Here is a 20,803-nt window from a genome sequence, read left to right as displayed (position 1 = left end):
CACAATTGATCTCTTGGAACCCGATGTACCCCCTCATTGCATTAGAGCCCGTCTCAATGCCAGAAACCTGGCTGTTCGTGCCACGTTCCCCTGAGAATCCATCACCTCCTACATTTTCCAAAACAGCATACCTGTTTGAAATGGGGATAGTCACAGAAGACTATGGAATTATATACCAGCAAGCTGTTGGCAGCAGAGAGAGAGAGGAGGAACCTGGCAGGAAGAAAATGTTATAAACTTTTAAGTGGGTGCCAGTCACCCTCACTCCACTACAAAGCCCATTTATTATGAGCCTTGACTGGGTGTGTTGGCAGGTGACAGTAATAGAGACAGTGAAGCTGGATTGTGTCTTTGCACTGCACAGATGTACTTCCATCAGTGGAATAACAGTTGGGAATCCAGTGCACATTGTCCATAGTACTTTAAGTGCACAAAGGCTTATTGTAGTCCGAGAATAAACCTAGGATTAACTGAACCATTTAATAATTACTTTCAATGCGAATATTCTTTCCTTCATTTTCCAATCTCCCCCACCCCTATTGTTGCATTATATGCCCCTCAATCCAAGATTGATCTGGGTGCTTTACAAACTGTGATCTTGGTTCCAGATGCTTCCCTTCTCTTTTTCAATAAATATTAACAAATCATTAATTAGAGAATTTTTACCAACATGTTAGAATTGTCACCACTTCTGAAACTGCTCATAGTTGTTAACCAGGTTGACAAGCTATAAAATTATGTATTGCAAAACCATAAAACTGTTTGATATCACTTACAGGACAATCACTATGTAGAAAATATTGCTGCAAAGATGAAGGGATTGCAAGCGAAAGTGACAGAGTTGGAGAAGGCGGCTGCACAGAGGAAGGCGAAGTTGGATGAGAACTCTGCATTCTTGCAGTTTAACTGGAAGGCTGATGTAGTTGAGTCGTGGATTGGTATGTTTGTGTTACTGAGTTAGACCACCTAAAGTCAACTATTTTGGTTGAGATGTTTGGTCAATTCAACCAAAAGCCATGTGAAACAATAGGTATAACTTTATCAGTAAATTTCTGGAAATTGTACTGAATCAGACAATACTTAACCATTCGTGTTCATTTTGAACACTTCAGTTTCTTGTTTGTGGATGTTTTTAAACTGTTTAAGATGTTTTATATAAATACAAGTTGTGTTATTTGTACTATAAAATTACAATTAGAGGCACTAAATATTCTCTAATCCTATATAAATGTATTTAATTTCAAGAAGATAAACTTGCATCTATATAGTTCTTTTAACATTCTTGGGTCATCCAAAATTGCTTTCCAGCCAATAATGTTGTTACGTAGGCAAATGTGATGGTCAATTTTATATGAAACAAGGGACAAGTGATCAGCTAATTTTTTTTTTTTATCCAACTCCTTACCATTTTTCAACACTGAGAACAATTTTTTAATATTAACTTAAAATGGTTGTAATTTGTGGTTCGCAAATATGTCGAGAATTATTGAACCAAGATGTGTAAATGGGTACAAGCCATGAGCTTATTGAAAGGTGGGAGAAGCCAAGGGCCTGATGTCTTCGGCCCATAATTTTGACTCTGAAGTGATTGTTCCACTAACTGGACCACACCAACATGAAAAGGTATATCTGTAATCCTTGTACTTTGCTCTTCTGAGAAAGCATCTAACCTCTGGATAGACTTTGCACCCAGCTGCTGACATCAGAAACATGCGTGTGGTGAATTAGATATGCACGCTCACTATTTGCCCAGCAATTAAAATAAACAGAGTCTTTGACATTTGTGATGCTGATCTTTTATTTGCAAGAGTTGATAAAATAACAATTGGCATTTGTGATTTTAGTGACTAATTGAAAGGCTTATGGTATTTACTCAGATAATCCAAAGATACTGTTGCACTTTTGTTCTGCCTCAGTAAGCTCATTTTCCCATTGCAACCTGAAGTCACTGATCAAACGTCTACTACCACCACTAATTTGCACACAATCTGAAGCTTTAATTTAATATCTGGGTCCAGAACTCATTTGAAATCAGGATAAAGTTATCCAGTATGAACTTGAACGTATAAATATAATTGCATGTACCATTTATTAAAAGATAGTTTTAGTTTACTTATAGTAATAGAATCTTAGAATGCCTACAGGGCAGTAAGAGGCCATTTTCAGCCCATTAAGTCTGCACCAACCCCCCAAACAGCAACCCACCCAGACACATTCCCCATAACCTCACATTTACCATGACTAATTCACCTGGCCTGCATGTCCTGGGCATGACAGAGCAATTTAACATAGCCAATCTACCTAATTGCACATCTTTGCACTGTGGGTGGAAATCAAAACACCCAGAGGAAATCCATGCAGACATCTATTCCTCTTGTTTTCTTTTGCTGGTGCCTGGCCCTTTTTTCTAGAAATAATTTCCCTCCGAATCCTATCCTAAGATACCCAAGTCAACATTTCTCATGTATTGAAGTCTGGAAAGATGAAAGCTACAGGAGCATTTTGCTCATTCCTATATATGTGCTACTTTTGGAATTCCAACATTGTGATGGTGGTCAAGGAGTGGATCCTTTGATACTTTCTGTTCCCCAGGCTGACGTTTAGTCCTTCTTCATACTCTAAGAAATGAACCTGTGATTTGGTTGACCAGTGTGGTTCACTGGACAGGTGAACTTTTTTAAGGATTTCTTAAAGGTTAGAAATCTTGAGGAGAGAACTTTTGAGTTTAGAACCAAGTCAGTCAATGGTATGACCACCAATGTTGAGGTGACAAAAACTTGGAATACTGAGTGCTTGATGATTGGAAATGGATTACAGGTCTTCAAACTTGAACTTTACGTTTCTCTGTCCTTTCAGGTGAGAAAGAGAACAGTCTGAAGACAGATGATTATGGACGTGATCTCTCCTCAGTACAAACGTTGCTCACAAAGCAGGTAACTGGTTTCTTATGCTGAAGTTATTTCCATTAAGATGGAACAGACAACTTGATTGAACAAACATTCTCCTTATGTCTGTCTTAAAATGGACACCTCAGTCCTTAAAACACACTGTCCTGTGGCACTAGCATTTCCTACAAGAGGGGACATCCTTTCAGTGTCCCTTCAGGATCTTCTATGTTTCAATAAGATCACCTGAACCACGTGCATATTGGCATTAATTTAGGGAGATAACAACTATATGCCCTGAACACTAGTGTGGTAGAAGTGGGTTCCAGTTTGTAGACCTCTGGCAGCATCACTAGGGAAAATGGGATCTGTACCATTGGGACAGTCTCCAGTTAAACTACACTGGTTTTCTCGTAAACTGAATTCGACAGGGTTTGAATGAAATAGTGGGGACAAGGGATCATATTTGGGAAGATGTGATAAAACAAAGAATAGAGATAAAGCAAAAGAGACGGGTGAAATGAGAAACAGACTATGACAGGAATGGATGAATTCAAGGGTAAAGTAAGAAAATTAGGCTGGAAGTGGATCTTGTCAGAAAAACACAACAGTAATCATGGGAGATTTTAATCTACATAGTAGCTGTGGAAATCAGTTTGATAAACACAGCTTAGAAAGGATTTCATCAAATACTTTCTTCAGAACAGCATGTCTGGAGTCAACCAGAGAACAGGCTACACTAGATCTGGTATTGCACAGTGTGATCGCATTAATTCATTTCCTCATGAAGGCTTCTTTAGATAGCAGCCAACATAAAATGATTGAATTTTACATTCAGTTTGAGAGAGTGCGGAGTGGGTCCGAGACTTTAAATAAGGACAATTAAAAGGGCATGAAAGCAGAATTTACCTAGTATGTATTGGAAATTAGGTTAACTAAGAGGTCAGTAAAATGTAGTGGCAGACATTCCAGGATTTATTTCAGAATGCACAGGATAGATGCAATCCAAAGAATAAGAAATCACCAAACAATTCTGGTCTACTTCCTATCAGAAAGATGTTGTGAAACTTGTAAATTTTTTCTGAACCCTTTCAAGGATGTTGCCAGGGTTGGAGGATCTGAGCTACAGGGAGAGGCTGAACAAGCTGGGGCTGTTTTCCCTGGAGCGTCTGAGGCGGAGGAGTGACCTAATAGAGGTTTACAAAATTGAAGGGCATGAATAGGATAAATAGACAAAGTTTTTTCCCTGGGATTGGGGAGTCCAGAACGGTAGGGCATAGGTTTAGGGTGAGAGGGGAAAGATATAAAAGAGACCTAAGGGGCAACTTTTTCAAGCAGAGGGTGGTATGTGTATGGAATGAGCTGCCAGGTGATGTGGTGGAGGCTGGTACAATTGCAACATTTAAGAGGCATTTGGATGGGTATATGAATAGGAAGGGTTTGGAGGGATATGGGCCGGGTGCTGTCAGGTGGGAGGGACTAGATTGGGTTGGGATATCTGGTTGGCATGGTCGGGTTGGACTGAAGGGTCTGTTTCCATGCTGTACATCACTCTGAATCTATGACTCTATAATTAAAAGAAGTAAAAATTGCAGTATCTGAGAAGATACCCATAATTATAAAAGCACACAGTATGAATTTATTTAATATTTTTAAAAACAAAAAGTTAGCAAAGTGAGGATTGTTCCTATAGAAAGTAAGTCTAGAGAATTAATAATGGAAAATAGAGGTGGCAGATCATTTTGAACAGGTATTTTGCATCCGTTTTCATTGCAGAGGATACAAGAAGAATCTCCAAAGCATTGATTAAATCCGGAAATGGAAGGATGTGAAGAACTGGGAAAATCATAATCATTAGAGCAGTAGTACTGAGTAGATTGTTAGAGCTGTAAACTGCCAAGTGCTTAGGTCTTGATGGATTTTATCCTAGGCTGTTAAAAGAAGTGACAAGTAGTACAGAGGAACCTTGATTATCTGAAGGACGCTGGTGGGGCGTATCTCATTCGGGTTGGCATGGACAAGTTGGACTAAAGGGTCTATTTCTGTGCTGTACATCTGTATGACTGTAATTGAATGCCACATAATCAATGCTGGATAACATTGCAAGTCTCCTGCATCGAGACTTTGTGATCTTGTTCGGGTAATCCTAAATTCGGTTAATCGAATGCTGGATAATTGAGGTTCTTCTGTATACTTGTTCATAGTTTGTATCAATGACTTTGACTTGGATGAAGGGAAGGAAAGTATGATTGCCAAATTTGTCAGTGACACAAAGATGAGTAGGTGTTAAGCTCTGAAGAGGACATGAAACTACGAAAGATATAGATAGATTAAATAAGTGGGCAAAGATCTGGGTGGTGGAATATCATGGGGCAAGGAATATGAAATTCTGTTTTTGGTAAGAAGATTAAAAGTAAAGCTTATTATCCAAATGGTGAGAAATTGTGCAATTGTGCTGGAGAGGAATCTGGGTGTCTTAGTGCATTAGACAGTGCTTCATTGAGTAATCATATAATCCCCAATGGATGCAAATATGATACGACATATAGAAGAAAATATAGGCAAGCAGCTGTCTATTATGTATGATTTTGCTCTTTAAAAATACTAAGATTCAGAAACATGTTTCAAAGCCTTTGATCTTCCTGAGGTGTCTCACAACCAGTGCAGCATCAGTAAAATGTATTACAGTTGTAACTGAGGAAACATTGCACTTTTAGCATCCACATTTTACACAATAAGACATACAGCATAAAATAAACAACCAAATGTGATGTTACTTGGAAAGAATTTGAGAGGGAGTGTCTCTGTTCTTCTCCCAGTAGAGACAGGGGATCCATTTTTACACCTGAGTGGGCACAAGATGTCTTTGGTTTAATTTCTCTGAAAGATGGTGACCCCAACAGTACAGTCATCTCTCAACCCTGGACTGTATTGTTAGCCTGGATTTTGTCAAACATGAATTCACAACCTCTGATTCAGAAGAGTATGCTACCTACTGAGCCGTGGCTGACATCATTGTTCTATTTAAAGTTCTCTTCTAGTGTTTTGTTTTCAAACTTTCCAAGCATTCTCTAACAAGAGTACTTTAGAATCTTAAAGTACTGGTTACATCAGGGGGAAGCCATTCCACTTGCCATCTCAATGCTAGCTCTGAAGGAGCAATTCATTTAGTGCCACTCCCTCCACCTCCCCATATTCTTGTGTAATCTTTCTTTTCAGGTAGTAGTCCAATTTCCTCTTGACTGCCTCCAATGAAATGTGCATCTACAATGGTGCGACAATGTGTGGCACAGTGGTTAGCACTGCTGCCTCACAGCGCCAGAGACCCGGGTTCAATTCCCGCCTCAGGTGACTGACTGTGTGGAGTTTGCACATTCTCCCCGTGTCTGCGTGGGTTTCCTCCGGGTGCTCCGGTTTCCTCCCACAGTTCAAAGATGTGCAGGTCAGGTGAATTGGCCATGCTAAATTGCCCCTAGTGTTAGGTAAGGGGTAAATGTCGGGGTATGGGTGTTTTGCGCTTTGGCGGAGCGGTGTGGACTTGTTGGGCCGAAGGGCCTGTTTCCACACTGTCATGTAATCTAAAATGTGAATTTCAGATTCTAATCACTCTGTCTGAAAATGTTTTTCTTCGTATTGACATTGCTCTTTTTGTCAGTTATCTTTACATTTGCGCCTCCAGGTATTCGTTTCTGTCACCAATGGGAATAATTTCTCTACTTAATCTGTCACATGTAAAAACTTGCTACCAGTCTGATTGGCCATGAGAGAGAGAGAGCAGCTTGGGAAAGGCCTCATTTTAAATTAGTTCCTTTTATCTTTAACCCTGTACCCTCTGCCTCCAGGTCGTTAGTGCCACTCAGCAGCATGTATCAGTTTAATTATTTCCCATACTCTATTATATTTCTGCTTTTGGGGTGGTCCCTTTAAGAACTAGGTTTCTCTGAAAGATGGGTTATGGTAGAGCAAGGGTTTACTCGATCATTTAACCAAGTCTGCTAGATTAGGTAAAGAACAAGAAGTTAATTTTGGCTGATTAAATTGTGGATGGAGTTAATATTCAAGCAAGATTTTAATTTATTTGACTTTATAGTTTTGGAACAAGCTGGCTACAGAAAAATATCTCTTAAATAAAATTCAGTTAAAATTTAGTGTTGACTTTAAAAAGGTTAAAATTCTAGAACAGTGAATTGGACTTTAATAGCCAAGTTGAGGAAGGAGTGAGAGCACAAGTCTTAGATGGAAGATTCCATAGTCAAGGAATATTAGAACCAAGAAATCGCTTATTCAAGATGGCTGCAGTGAAGACCTCCGATGTCCTTATTGAATGGGAATTCTGTAACTGTTGGACAATTGGAGAGAACTTGAAGAGACAACTTTTCCGAAAGTAAATAGAATGTCCCAGAAATCTGAGCCTGTAAACGAATTTTTTTCAAATGAAACAGTACTCTGAACAGTGATTAATCTTCCACTTTTTGTTAAGCATCTGACTTGAGTTTATTGAGGGTACAAGTCTAATTGGTATAGAAAGAAATGTCATGCAAGGAGTTCAGTTTAAATTTGAAGTAACCAATTTCAGTGTACTTTCAATATCTCTAACATAACTGATTATTTAAGATTGTGTTTATTAGTATTTATGTTCTTTTGATCTTTGCGTAGTAAAAATCTTTCTTGTGGCATCACTTGTTTAGAAAATACAAGGGCTTTTGGTTCTTAAAAAAACTAAATGCAAAACTCTATCGGTTCCTACTGAGATAACGACAAGACTCAGAATGCATGGGTTGACATGCTTCTCCCATAGATTTTGGCAACACTGTATCCACAGGCCCTGCCTTAAACTAATTCACATGGTAGAAATTAAACCTTTTTGTTTTGTCTTAACAGGAAACATTTGATGCCGGACTGCAGGCTTTCCAACAGGAGGGGATCACTAATATTACAGCATTAAAAGATCAGTTACTGGCAGCAAAACACATTCAATCTAAAGCTATTGAAGCTCGTCATGCTTCGTTGATGAAAAGGTGGAATCAGCTTTTGACCAATTCTGGTGAAAGGAAGAAGAAATTGCTTGAAGCACAGGAGCATTTCAGAAAAGTAAGCCAATCTAAAATTAAATTACTGCTTATTAAGCAGCTGATCTATCTTTCTGTAGTTTATTCTATTTTGCAATAAAAGCAGATTGTAGGTGTTTGTTTGTATGTATGTATACTATGGAAGAAACCTCAAACATGTATTCTGTCCTCCGCTGCAGTGTGTCTGCACTGTGGACCATTTATTCACAGGTCAGTGGAGCAACAGGCCAAACTTTGTTTGGTAGCTCCTCCCAAATCCATAAGCAGTAGGCAAGTAGGAACTCAGCCACTTGCAAGTTCCCCTCCAAGCCACACGTTATCCTGACTTGGAGATGTTTTACCATTCCTTTATTGCCACTGAGTTAAAATTCTGGCATCTCTTATCTAACAGGGTTATGTGCTTTCACATACATACTGCAACAATTCACAGAGGTGGCTCATCATCACCTCTTCATAAGCAATAAATGCTTTCCTTGCCTGTGTGCCCATGTCCCATGATTTATTTACTGCTATTATTGAACTCTAGTTCATTCTTTCCCACAGCTTGAAGATCTCTTCTTGACCTTTGCAAAGAAAGCCTCAGCATTTAACAGTTGGTTTGAGAATGCAGAGGAAGACCTTACAGATCCTGTGCGTTGCAACTCTCTGGAGGAGATCAGGGCTCTGCGCGAGGCTCACGAGGCTTTCCGCTCATCCTTGAGCTCGGCTCAGACTGACTTTAATCAGCTGGCTGAGCTTGATCACCAGATTAAGAGCTATCGGATGATCTCTAACCCCTACACCTGGTTTACTATGGAAGCTCTAGAGGAGACTTGGAGGAACTTGCAGAAAATCATCAAGGTGAGACTTGTTCTTTTAGCATATAAACAAATGAGTGGATTATACAATAAGTCACTAATTTCCCCTCACTTGCTCCCTAACATGAAACTCTCCACTTTTCCCAGCTAAGATGACTTCCTTTTATCTTTCTGCTAATAACATTCTGTGGCAATCGACTGCTATAAAGTCTGCAGCTGAAGCTTGGGAGATTGCTGACTTGACTCATACTTCCCTGTGGGATAGTTTCAAGACTGAGTTTCACTCCTTCAAACTGGTGGCATGATGGTAGTTGAAAAGTGTGGCACTGGCAAAGCACAGCAGGTCAAGCAGCATCTGAGGAGCAGGAATATGGGGTAGGGAAGGGGGCTGACAGATAAATAGGAAGGGCGGATGCAGCTAGTGGAAGGTAGCTTGGAAGGCGAGAGGTAGATGCAGGTGGAGGGTGATGATGATAGAGTGGAGCGGATATGTGGGAAGGAAGGTGGACAGGTGGGCCAGTTCAAGAGGGCGGTGCTGATTTGGAGGATTGGATCTGGAATGAGGGGGGAGGAGGACTGGAAACTAGTGAAATCAACACACATGCTGTGTGGTTGCAGGGTCCCAAGGTGGAAGATGAGGCATTCTTCCTCCTTGGTAGACACGTGCTTGTATAGGAGATGGTAGGCACAAATGTGGAACTATACATCACTATCGTTCCACAGATTAGCACACATTGGGCTATCCATTCAAAAGTGGGCTTCCAGACATTAAAATTCCCATTATTTTTTCAGAAAGTCAAAGAATTCTACAGTAAAATTTACAATAGTAAATCCATTCAAACATCCATATACATTCAGGATGTTGTTAATGCAATACAAGGTCAATTCTGATGTTTGAATTGAAGTTACTGTGCAGAACCTTGTTTGAAATGTTTTTCAAACAATCGGTACAGGTTCACAGCTCCTTGAAAATGGAGTTGCAGGCAGACAGTAGTGAATAAGGCATTGGTATACTTGCCTTTGTTGGTCAGTGCATTGAGTTAGGATGTCATGTTGTGTCTGTCCAGGACATTGGTTAGACTACAGTGCGTTCAGTTCTGGTCTCTCTGCTATAGAAAAGGTGTTGAGAAACTTGAAAGAGTTCAGAAAAGATTTCCAAAAATGTGCTGGGGCTGGATGATTTGAGTTTTCACGAGAGGCTGAATAGGCTGGGGCTATTTTCCCCGAATGTCGGAGGCTGAGGGGTGACCTTTTACAGAAGTTTATAGAATCATGAGTGAAATGGATAGGGTGAATAGACAAGGTCTTTGTCCCAGGGAAGGGAAGTCCAAAACTAGGGGGCAAAGGTTTAAGGTGAGAGGATAAAGATTTAAATGGGACCTAAGGGGCAACCTTTTCATGCAGAGGATGGTCTGTGTATGGAATGAGCTGCCAAAGGAAGTGGTGGAGACTGGTACAATTATAACGTCTATAAGGCCTCTGGATGGACATGAACAGGAAGGGTTTAGAGAGATCTGGGCCAAATGCTGGCCAATGGAATGAGATTGATTTAGGATATCTGGTCATCATTGATGAGTTGGACTGAAGGGTCTGTTTCCGTGCTGTACAACTCTGATTCTGTCCAGCATCTATAACTTTCAGTAGTTCAGATGCAATGTCAACAGTCTCTTCTGAACCTTTTTTTTTAGCACTTCAATCAGCCTGCTCCTTCTCATTTTGCAATGCTGATTGGATTCACCAGTCTGCACCACAGCAGTTTATTCAATGCCCTTTTTGTTTGTGCAGTATAGTGTGTGAACTATCTTAAAACTGGTCTGTCATTTGAGATGGGGAATGTTGTAGAATGGTCTTTTCTCAGCTTTGTTTTAGTTAGGATTTTGACAAATGGTAAATTCTTGCGTTATGTTTAGTTGCTCTCTGATGTAGCACTAAAGTGCTTAATCCATTACTTGACAGGAACGAGAACTGGAATTGCAGAAGGAACAGAGACGCCAGGAAGAGAATGATAAATTACGTCAGGAATTTGCACAACATGCAAATGCTTTTCATCAGTGGCTACAAGAAACCAGGTGAAGTGTCCCTAAAGCATAGCGCACAGAATTCGGAGTGGTGATTACATTTTGAGCATATATTATGTTTGGGACATCAAGCTAGGCTACTGGGGTTAAAAGGACTAAACTCTGTGGATAGATTGCAAAGATTAGGCTTGTATTATCTCACATATCAGAAACTATTCCTCTGTTGAGAGCAAGGGGCTATCAGAACATTACAATTAGAGTTTAGCTATTCAGGAACAATATCAAGAAATACTTCAGAAGGGTGATGGAAATCCGAAATTCCCTCTTTCCCCAAAATGCTGCTGAGGCTGGATATCAATTACAAATTTCAAAACTGGCCAATAGTTTCTTCTTGGTAACCATTGTACAGGTTGTAAAAACCAAGATGAACAGATGAAATTATGATACAGAACAGCCATTAATTAATTGAATGACGGGGACAGATTATTTGGTTGAATGGCCACCTTCTGTTCCTATGTATGGAATCACCAGTCATTCTGTTAAGTTCACAAATTAAGACAGGCCAGTGACTGCTAATAAGCATCTTGACAACTTGGCGCAAGAATGGAGTATGATCCAGACCTTGACTGCTAGCAGCACTGATGCACTTTTAAACAATGAGGTACTAGCTGGAACTCCCTCTTATCCTTTTTTTACTTGACAAAGCCAGTTGTAGGAACTCATCGTTGCCTTGGGTGAGTCTTTTTGGCTCATTCTCAGTCAGGGATGAAACAGCAATTTTTTTTTTTACCCTGGCACTTTATAAAGTTTTTGTTCTTAAATATTCATGTTTTAAAAATAATTATGGGATTTATTTTGGTCATGGTGAATGAGATGCTGTGGTGCTTTGTCCCTGTGAAGTACCAGTGTCTGTGCTAGCTCCACATGGAACTGTGTACTCTTATCTCCCTGCTCTTACCCTGAGCCTTCTCGTCATTTCTTTCATTCCTGCTTAAATGTTGTGGTTGACTCTGCTTCACTTGTGGTAATAATGTATTCTGATTTCAAACAGTCTTTTTGCATGGAAAAAAGTCTTTCTAGCTTCTAAAATGCTAGTAACTTTTTTTATTAAATGTCTTTGCTCAGTAATGTAACTGACATGTCTTTGAAGTGATGGTTACTGATGTATGTTGCATTTTGATGGACTTAGTTTGATGCTGATTAACGAATTTTGTTGTTCTCTCCTCTCTTTGCGCCATTTGGAATTTCTTCTCCTCTCCTGCCTGATGCTTGGATGCTCTCAACAGGACATACCTACTGGATGGGTTAATATTGCCTTTTGTTTTGTACTTTGCTGTGATCTCATCTGCCTCAATCTTGCTGCAGTCTTTTATTTGTTCACTCTCTCTTGAATTATGGTTTGATGGGTGGCGGGTGTTATGACTGGCAGGCGTGTACTGAAAATCAAGCTTCACTACTCCACAAGCCGTACACAAGTATAAATGTCAATTTCAATCAGTAAAAATAATCCGTTCCTCTTGACTGTTCTTCCAAACAAAAGAGACTTTCAGCAGTCTTTTTAATAAACTCCTCAAATGGTTATTACAAATAAATTTATTTTAAGTGACATTGGAAGATGAAAATACTAATTTCCTCTTGAGAATCATGAATTAAATTCTGTAATTGTTAATGAGCATGTATATGAATATTGATTTTTAAAAAAGCTGCATACTGTGTACACTGGAAATGTGGAATAAAAGTTTAAGTAGTGCTGGAATCACTAGCAGACAGCACCTGTGGAGAAAAAACTGTTAGTATTTCTGGTTGATGGCCTTTCATCAGGATTGATTATCAGTCTGAAATGTTAATTCTGTTTCTTTCTCTATGATTGCTGCTTGTTATTTTCAGCATTTCCTTTGGGGGAGAATGAACTTGGGAACTCAGGACTAAAAGTTGCAAGATATTAGTCATGTCCCGTTTTCCAATGTGCTGGGTAAATGATGGATTGTAGAAATTTTTGATAGTGCTGAAAGGAATAGTTGAGTCTATAAGTTGCCATATATTGCCTGAATATTTCCACAATCTTGGCAACCCTTTGAAACTTGACACCTTACGGCTTATCTCTGAAAAGTCCCATTCCTGATTTGTAAATTTATGTTCTGTGTGCAAATTTTAACCAGGAGTTTGGGAATCGGGGGTTGGAAGTCTGGCCCAAATAATATAAGGTGGTGAGTGAATGGGACTTAGACTAGAACAGAATGAAGATGAACATTAAAGTATTATGATTGTGTGCAGACTCTGCAGACTGTATGATATTACTGGGTTTTTTTGAGTCAAAGCCTCATGATTTTACAGCATGAGCAAGCAAAAGTTATATTTTAGCATTCTTTGGTTCAGAGCTTGTTTTTATATTCTTTACTTTTCAACCACCTCTTCTTTTTCCTGTTAGTATAGCGTATCGACGCGTCATTCATGTGTATCAGTATGAAGTTGGGGATGATCTGGCTGGAAGGTTCTTCTTTCTTTCCTCCTGGTTTTTCTGTGTTATTTGTAATGCACTTTAAATCTGAATGAGCTTGACTACACTACTAACATCACTGCCGTTGACTCACAGCTTTCATAGTAAATTATTCAAGGGACAAACGTATATGAAAGACATAGTGTGCTTTGTAAGGTGTAAGTGCATGTGGTAACAATGGGTTCTAGTTGCTGTCTTGCTGAAATGAGGGATGATTGAACTTGGGTTGTGTCTCATGGAGGCCTGGTGTGGGTGTACAAGTTTTTTTTCTTGCTTTTCTTCTGATGGTATTTACTGCTTCTGGAGACCCCTAAACCTTGCAACTGATCAATATGATTATCCCCATGTCCGTACGTTCCCTAGCCACTATACGCATTGTATTTCAAGAACTAATTTGTGCTTGCCAAGAATGCATAAACAATACAATCAGCAGTAGCTCCCTAAGAATCGAGATTTAAATCAATGCTGAGGTGAGTTTGGAAAGCATCTAATACCACTTGGCTGAGGTTGGGTGAATTCACCATAGAGCAGGGATTAAACCTGTTACCTTGCTCATGCAGTTCACTGCCCAAATCAAGGGAAAAATAATAGGTTCTTGTTAATGGCTTATAGCTTCCAGAGCCCATGTGCCATTTGAACAGACATCAAATCTGAAATGTGCCCCATGAGACTTAATTTGTTTCAAGGTTTGTTCATCCCAGATTGTTTTTGCACTGCTAGAGACTGAGGGCAGATTCTTAAGTCCCACCTGAGATTCAAAACTAAGTCAGCACTCTGCAGTTTCATTCTGTGCCTTTTTGATGTAAAGGTTAATTTGTATCATTGCTCAAAACCTGGAATGATGCAGTTTGAGCTTCAAGATGTTTAGTATAGTTACTAACTTGGTTACTTTAGACCTGGATTAATCTTACTAAAGCTTTATTAAAAATACCATTTTAAAATGTTAAAAAAATTTTTAGTCTAAACAATAATCCCCATGTAAGCAGACTTGTGCCTTTGATGGATTATGAGTCCTGCAAATCCAATGGAATTGGGTTGATTATGGATCTATTAGTGATTCTTTGCCTTTACTGAACACTTGGAGACAAGGCCTTGTGGACAGACCAAACAATTAAAGCTGTTGGTTCTGAATGCCTGCACTATTGGATTTATATTTTTGAAGCAATGTGGTGTCTTGCCATGTTGGTTGTTTTGAAACTGGTAGTTGCTCTAAAGTTTTTTTTTATATATATATACACCTTTCAACTTCAAAGGGAGCGTACATATCCTACCTTTTGTTAACATACGAATACATTTTTACTGAACTGTTAAAACCCCCTTTTTAAAGGCAATAACATTTGAAAAGCAGTTTTAACCAGTTAACAGCTGACGATGATAAAACAAGACATCATATTAAGACATTTACTTTAAAGAAATACTGAAAGCACTGCTGATTAAATCCTATCTTTGTAGGCTACATTTACTTTAAATCATAGAAGCAAACGTCATCTTTATTTTTAATGCATTTAAACAACAGTTCACTATGTACATGTTGCAGTCAAAGAGTCACAGAGATCTACAGCACAGAAGCAGACCCTTCGATCCAACTCGTCCATGCCGACCAGATATCTCAACCTACTCTAGTCCCACTTGCCAGCACTTGGTCCATATCCGTCCAAACCCTTCCTGTTCATATACCCCTCCAGATGTCTTTTAAACGTTGTAATTGTACTAGCCTCCACCACTTCCTCTGGCAGCTCATTCCATATACGTACCGCCCCTGTGTGAAGAAGTTTGCCCCTTAGGTCTCTTTCATATCTTTCTCCTCTCACCCTACACCTATGTCCTCTAGTTCTGGACTCCCCCACCGCAGGGAAAAGACTTTGTCTACTTATCCTACCCATGCCCCTCATGATTTTATAAACCGCAATAAGGTCACTCCCTCAACCTTAGATGCTCGAGGGAAAACAACCCCAGCCTCTTCAACCTCTCCCAACCTCAAATCTTCCAACTCTGGCAACATCCTTGTAAATCTTTTCTGAACCCTTTCAAGTTTCAAAACACACTTCTGCTAGGAAGGAGACCCAGAATTGTGTGCAGAATTCCAAAAATTGCCTAACCAATGTCCTGTACTGTCCTAAAACGTGAACCTCATAATTATAAATGAGCTTTAAAAGTAGTTTCCTAGCATGTGGATTCTCTTGTTAAAATAACATCGCATAAATTCAGTAAAGTCGGTTATACACCATAGAAACGTTTTAAATCAATCTCTCAATGTTCTGTTAATTTTGTTGAAGACTGCTTTTAAGTTGTAAAGCAATGTATTTATTTTTACAGAATTGTTGATTCTCATTAGGCTTGTATGAGGCTTGTTGCCAGAATGTAATATTTTATTTAGCTTAATTTAATTTAATTTTAATTTAATGAAGAAATAACTGTTGAATCTGGTTGAGTTGTAGCCTGGTAAAGCAAATTTGTAGACTTGAGATCAACTCCAGATTTCACAAATACTGACAAAAACTAAGTGTTTGTGTATTTTTTTTTAAGAAAAAGATGTTCAGCTTATTTTCTCTCCCATATGATTTTTTTCGTCTTCTATGATTCGTAGGCTAAGTAATTTGCAGTTGGTCAAAACAATATTCTAGTAATCAACTGCCATTCACTCACTTTAGCTGAATTTAGGAACTGGATAAAATGGAGGAATTTTGTTTCTATATAAGTGTTCTAAATGAAAGAATATATTGAATCCTATGTAACATAACTTTACTCAGAAGACCATTCATCCTAAATTGGTAGCATTATTTCTATCTGTAATCATTGAATGAGTATGAGATTAACTCTTAGAACATCATCCTCCTTCTACTTGCCTACAGTCAATCTATATATACTAATAATCTAACAACCCTTCGAATATGTTTACAGTTGTTGATTCCTGAGTTGTTCTGTTAAGCTTTTCGCTATTGCTGAAAATCTTTAGTATGCCCAGAAACATTAAGATAAGACATTCATAACTGAGGAACAAGAAAGGAGGGTTTGAAAGCAGAATCAAAGTGTTACCTCAGTCCATATACAACCTACACTGCATTAAGATGTGACAAGGGGCACATGATATTTTGAAGCTTTTTTTTAATTCGAGAAGATATTCTTTTCTGCCCTAGATTGTGGGGAAAGGAACAGTTTTATTCAGGGTCCAAATTGATTTAATAATTCTCAACTGCAGTGACGGAGTCCTGAATGCTAAATTTAGGATTATGTTGTCATTGAGATGATTGGTCACTGTCATTTTAGATAACCTGCATTTAGCTTTAAGACAATGAACAGGTTGCAAACCTATTAAATATTCATTTCTTAAGGGTGGAAGGGACTCATACTTGTTGCCATAGTTTGTTTAATTCTCTTAATAATCTGGCATGTCTGATTAGTTTGGTTACCTAGCTTTAAAAAAAAATCTGCCTTGGGTTTTGATTGTAGTTCACACTTTTGGTGAGCATGAAATCTTCACCTGGAATTTTTCTTTTTGAAACAAACTCTGCCCAAAAAATCTAGCAACAGCAAATTCTTCCATTTGATTATTGTTTAATTGTATTCAATCTGATTCAGGTCTTGCATGGTGGAGGAGTCGGGAACACTTGAATCACAGCTTGAGGCAACAAAGGTAATTCGTCATTCTTATTCAGTTTTTGAGAGGACAAATATTGAAAGCTTAGTTGGTGAATTATTAACATAAAAATTGCAGAACATCACTAGAGGAAAGACAGAAAAAGCACACGGGGCTGTTTAAAATATTTAAATTAGATAAGTATTTTGAGGATTATAAGGAATCTGGATAGGAAAAAGGAAATGGGATTAAATAGATAATTCCATTTGCAGGAAATATGCTCCTACTATATTGTAGTTTCATCACCAGTTTATCTTTGAAAACTGTTTACATGGTCACTGATGACTCAAAATTTGGGTTGAATGTAATTTAAACCATATTCATTTAAAATCAAAATCCAACGTGGTGAAACCTGATGATGCATTCACTTCAATGTCAAGCAGCTGAAACATCTGTTTTAGGAAAACTGAACATGCCAGTTTGATTCTTGTCAGAATCATTGATTCAGGAATGATAATGGAGAAAATGTTTGATATGGAAATTATCTTTGCTAACTTTTTTAAAAAATTGACTGCATCATCCATTCAACCACAGAGAAAGCATCAGGAGATTCGGGCAATGAGAAGTCAGCTGAAAAAGATTGAAGATCTTGGAGCAGCTATGGAAGAAGCCTTGATCTTAGACAACAAATACACAGAGCACAGCACTGTAGGACTGGCACAACAATGGGACCAACTGGATCAACTTGGAATGAGAATGCAGCATAACTTGGAGCAACAGATACAGGCCAGGTATCACCAGTAGCTGGACCTGTGCACAATTGGAACATACATCACTCGTGCTCGAGTGATTAAACCAAAATATCTTGCACCTTAGCCCATTAGGTTCTGCTCCCTCTCATCTCTTTTTTTTTTTGTTTTGTTTCTTTTGTTGTTGGTTTGCAATTTCTATAGGCTGGAATCATAGAATGGCTTCCTTTTATGCTATGACCAGAACGAAATACTGTGGTTTTTATTAGACTTTCTCAATGTGCCTTTTAACCTTCAATGACTTAAGTACATATACCCTTGCTCTCCTATTCCTGCAATCCCTGTAGAATTTTATCATTTTGGTAGAGGTTCTGTGAGGTACATACTTTATCCAAACCACCCCAATTTTCCATTTGTATATCAGCTATATATTTGGAAAATTATTTGTGAAACACTGTTGATGCATTTGTTTATTTTATAGGAACACAACAGGCGTAACCGAGGAAGCCCTTAAAGAATTCAGTATGATGTTCAAGTAAGTGAGTTTATATTTGATGAAGGATTTTATGTATTAGGTTGCCATTGTACAATAACTTGTTTTATTCCCCCAAGGCACTTTGATAAAGACAAGTCTGGACGTCTGAACCATCAGGAATTCAAATCATGTTTGCGTTCCTTGGGTTATGACTTGCCGATGGTAGAGGAAGGAGAACCAGACCCTGAATTTGAGGCTATTCTGGATGCCGTTGATCCCAACAGGTGAGACCAATATGTTTGTATAAAGAGAAGGCTGAGTTTGGCTAGTTTGTCCAGGACAGTATGCATGGTTAAGATTTAAAGGACAGATTCAAGCTGAGAATGTGAAGTTTTTTGGGTTCAGGTCACTGGAATAGTAAGAACATTGGTGCCCCAGTTTGAAATGTAATATTGGCTAGGATTGTCTCCTGGTTGTTTATCTGCAATGTATCTAATTTGATGATACATCCCACTGTAGAATAGCTAGTCAACACACTGCCTTGGCTCTCGTAAATAATGGGTTTGGGAAAGAAGTTTCTTTTTGAAGCTTGTGTACAAGCAGCACATCCTGACGTGTGTGTATAGGGATGACTATATGAAGTATTTAGTTAAAATAATTCAAAGATGAATATCCCTCTTCAATTTGACTCACTGAAAATATAATGGCTACAAAAATACATGGGTTTCTATTTTAGAAAAAGTGGGGAAACATTTGTTTCTTGTAGTAACGTTTGCTTCACTTGGATTGCAGAGATGGATATGTGTCACTACAGGAATACATGGCCTTCATGATCAGCAGAGAAACTGAAAACGTCAAGTCTAGTGAGGAGATCGAGAGTGCTTTCCGTGCCCTCAGCTCCGAAGGAAAACCATTTGTCACACGTGAAGAACTCTATCAGGTAATGCAGTAACTGTTGAAAGGTTATATTATGGACTTTTCCTTACTACAACAAATGAATGGAGACTTATTGAGGAGTAAAATGCTGCATCTTGCAATTCAATGTTATTGATGACTTTAGTCCAACAACTATGGATATCACTGTTTTAGGAGCTGACTGCTTAAGATTAGATGTGTACATTAAATGGTATTACCAATAATGTATTCCATTTTGTTTTGTTTCTAGAACCTGTCAAGGGAGCAGGCTGATTACTGCCTCTCTCACATGAAGCCATACACAGATGGCAAAGGCAGAGAGATTCCTTCAGCCTTCGACTATGTGGAATTCACACGATCGCTATTTGTGAACTAGATGCTACCAAAATCAATGTGTTATCTGCTATTGTTAGCTCTGCATGTCTATGTCTAATCTTTGTGCAACTATAAATTGTCACTTCAGTAAAATGGCTTGCTTGTGTGGTTTGCTTGGAATTTTTTATTACTATGATTGCAGTGTGCTCAATAAACACTACTAATTCAAACTGGTCTATGATTTATAGTTGCTAATTGCCATACTGATATCATTCTACATTCATCTATCCCCTAGCTCTTTCAACAGATTAACAAATTATGGTACTACTGTGCAAACACTTGAATGCTGATAAAGTGAGAAATAAATCCTGGTCCATGCAGTTCCTCCCTGAAAGTACACAATATTTCTTCACTGGTTAGCTGTACCGCAAATGCAGTTGTTTGTGGTTAATCTCACTGTTAATGACATTCCTTAGTAGCAACTATTGTGGAGCCATTTGTTTCATCCACAATTGGCTTAAGTAGCTTGATCAATTACTTTTACTGCAACAGAGTTCATCTGCAATGCTGCTAGATATTTCCCCATCCAAAAGAAAAACTTTGTGGATTAAGTAATTTATTTTTATTTCTCAATTTACAATTCATGCAATAAACAAATGTATTTCTCATTCCTCTAGTGTTAAACTTGAAAAGTAGCGAAATAGTAAAGCATTTTTTAAATAACCCATATTTATACAAACTAAACACTGAGTGGAAAGTTCCTCCAGCTCTACTTCAGAAATTCACTAGCCAATCACTGGTCACTCTACTGCTTCAGTGGCAAGCTGTTCAAGTAGAGAAATTTCCCTTGGTCCTTCCTTCGTCAGTTCAGCACTCAGCTGCCAGATTTTCACACTTCCTTCTGCATTACCAGCTGCAAGCAGCTCAGGTTGCTTGGGGTTAAATGCCAAACAGTAAACTGGTTTCCTTTCTGTAGTCTGCTCAATAGAGACTGCAGGGCAGAGAGAGCTGTGCCCAAGGTCAAAGATCAACACCGTTCCTGTAGGGGAATAAAAGTTAGTCAGTCTTTTTTAAAAAAAAAATCCTCCACCTAATAACATTTTTCCATCAACCATTTCAGATAAGAATAAACTGGAAAGAATAAATCAGTGTAATTCTAGTCCTTATTGAAATCAATATTTCAAACTGGAGTAATGTCAATTTCCACTGACAATGGCCCAGTTTTATGGCAATTGTTTCATGAATGCTTATAAGGTTGTGTATTTTATACAATAGCTTGAATTATATGAACATCCCACCACTGAGTCAAAGCTGATTATTTATCCTGGGAGTTTCGTATCTAGTCAAAGGTTACTCCACAAGCAACATTTTAACGACCACTCCTCATTGGAGACAGAATTCCAGAATTTACCATCAAGGCAGCTGAAGACACATTTAAGAATGATGGAGTGGTGAATGTCACATTGCAGAAATGAAAAGAGTGCAGTATTCTCAGAGGTCAAAAGG

At 38.5% G+C, this 20,803-nt stretch overlaps 2 protein-coding genes across 16 annotated transcripts in view; one reads left to right on the top strand and one right to left on the bottom strand.

The window, feature by feature from the left end:
- Window positions 1-19,531, top strand: part of sptan1 (spectrin alpha, non-erythrocytic 1) — a 106,693-nt gene extending 87,162 nt beyond the window's left edge. For 7 of the 15 annotated variants that reach the window (XM_043720583.2, XM_087998199.1, XM_087998200.1 and 4 more), the window contains 13 exons: window positions 779-938; window positions 2,857-2,933; window positions 7,767-7,976; window positions 8,498-8,794; window positions 10,708-10,820; window positions 12,056-12,073; window positions 13,198-13,260; window positions 16,846-16,900; window positions 17,438-17,634; window positions 18,074-18,127; window positions 18,205-18,351; window positions 18,860-19,007; window positions 19,233-19,531. In XM_043720583.2, the coding sequence (XP_043576518.2) occupies window positions 779-938; window positions 2,857-2,933; window positions 7,767-7,976; window positions 8,498-8,794; window positions 10,708-10,820; window positions 12,056-12,073; window positions 13,198-13,260; window positions 16,846-16,900; window positions 17,438-17,634; window positions 18,074-18,127; window positions 18,205-18,351; window positions 18,860-19,007; window positions 19,233-19,358 (1,665 nt within the window). In that variant the 3' untranslated portion in view covers window positions 19,359-19,531. The remainder of the gene's footprint in view (window positions 1-778; window positions 939-2,856; window positions 2,934-7,766; window positions 7,977-8,497; window positions 8,795-10,707; window positions 10,821-12,055; window positions 12,074-13,197; window positions 13,261-16,845; window positions 16,901-17,437; window positions 17,635-18,073; window positions 18,128-18,204; window positions 18,352-18,859; window positions 19,008-19,232) is intronic. The other 8 variants (XM_043720590.2, XM_043720589.2, XM_043720587.2 and 5 more) reach the window with 2 other exon arrangements.
- A 365-nt stretch (window positions 19,532-19,896) lies between these two features.
- dync2i2 (dynein 2 intermediate chain 2) overlaps window positions 19,897-20,803 on the bottom strand; it is a 62,269-nt gene continuing 61,362 nt past the window's right edge. The window contains exon 8 of the mRNA XM_043720591.2: window positions 19,897-20,336. Coding sequence (XP_043576526.1) covers window positions 20,098-20,336 — 239 coding nt within the window. The 3' untranslated portion in view covers window positions 19,897-20,097. The remainder of the gene's footprint in view (window positions 20,337-20,803) is intronic.

This window comes from Chiloscyllium plagiosum, unplaced genomic scaffold (genome assembly GCF_037043375.1).
Source record: "Chiloscyllium plagiosum isolate Xiang-an unplaced genomic scaffold, Cpla_swu_hap1 HiC_scaffold_21, whole genome shotgun sequence".
NCBI lineage: Eukaryota > Metazoa > Chordata > Chondrichthyes > Orectolobiformes > Hemiscylliidae > Chiloscyllium > Chiloscyllium plagiosum.
The sequence above is the reverse complement of the archived record's forward strand: the minus strand, read 5'-3'. Positions and strand labels throughout refer to the sequence as shown.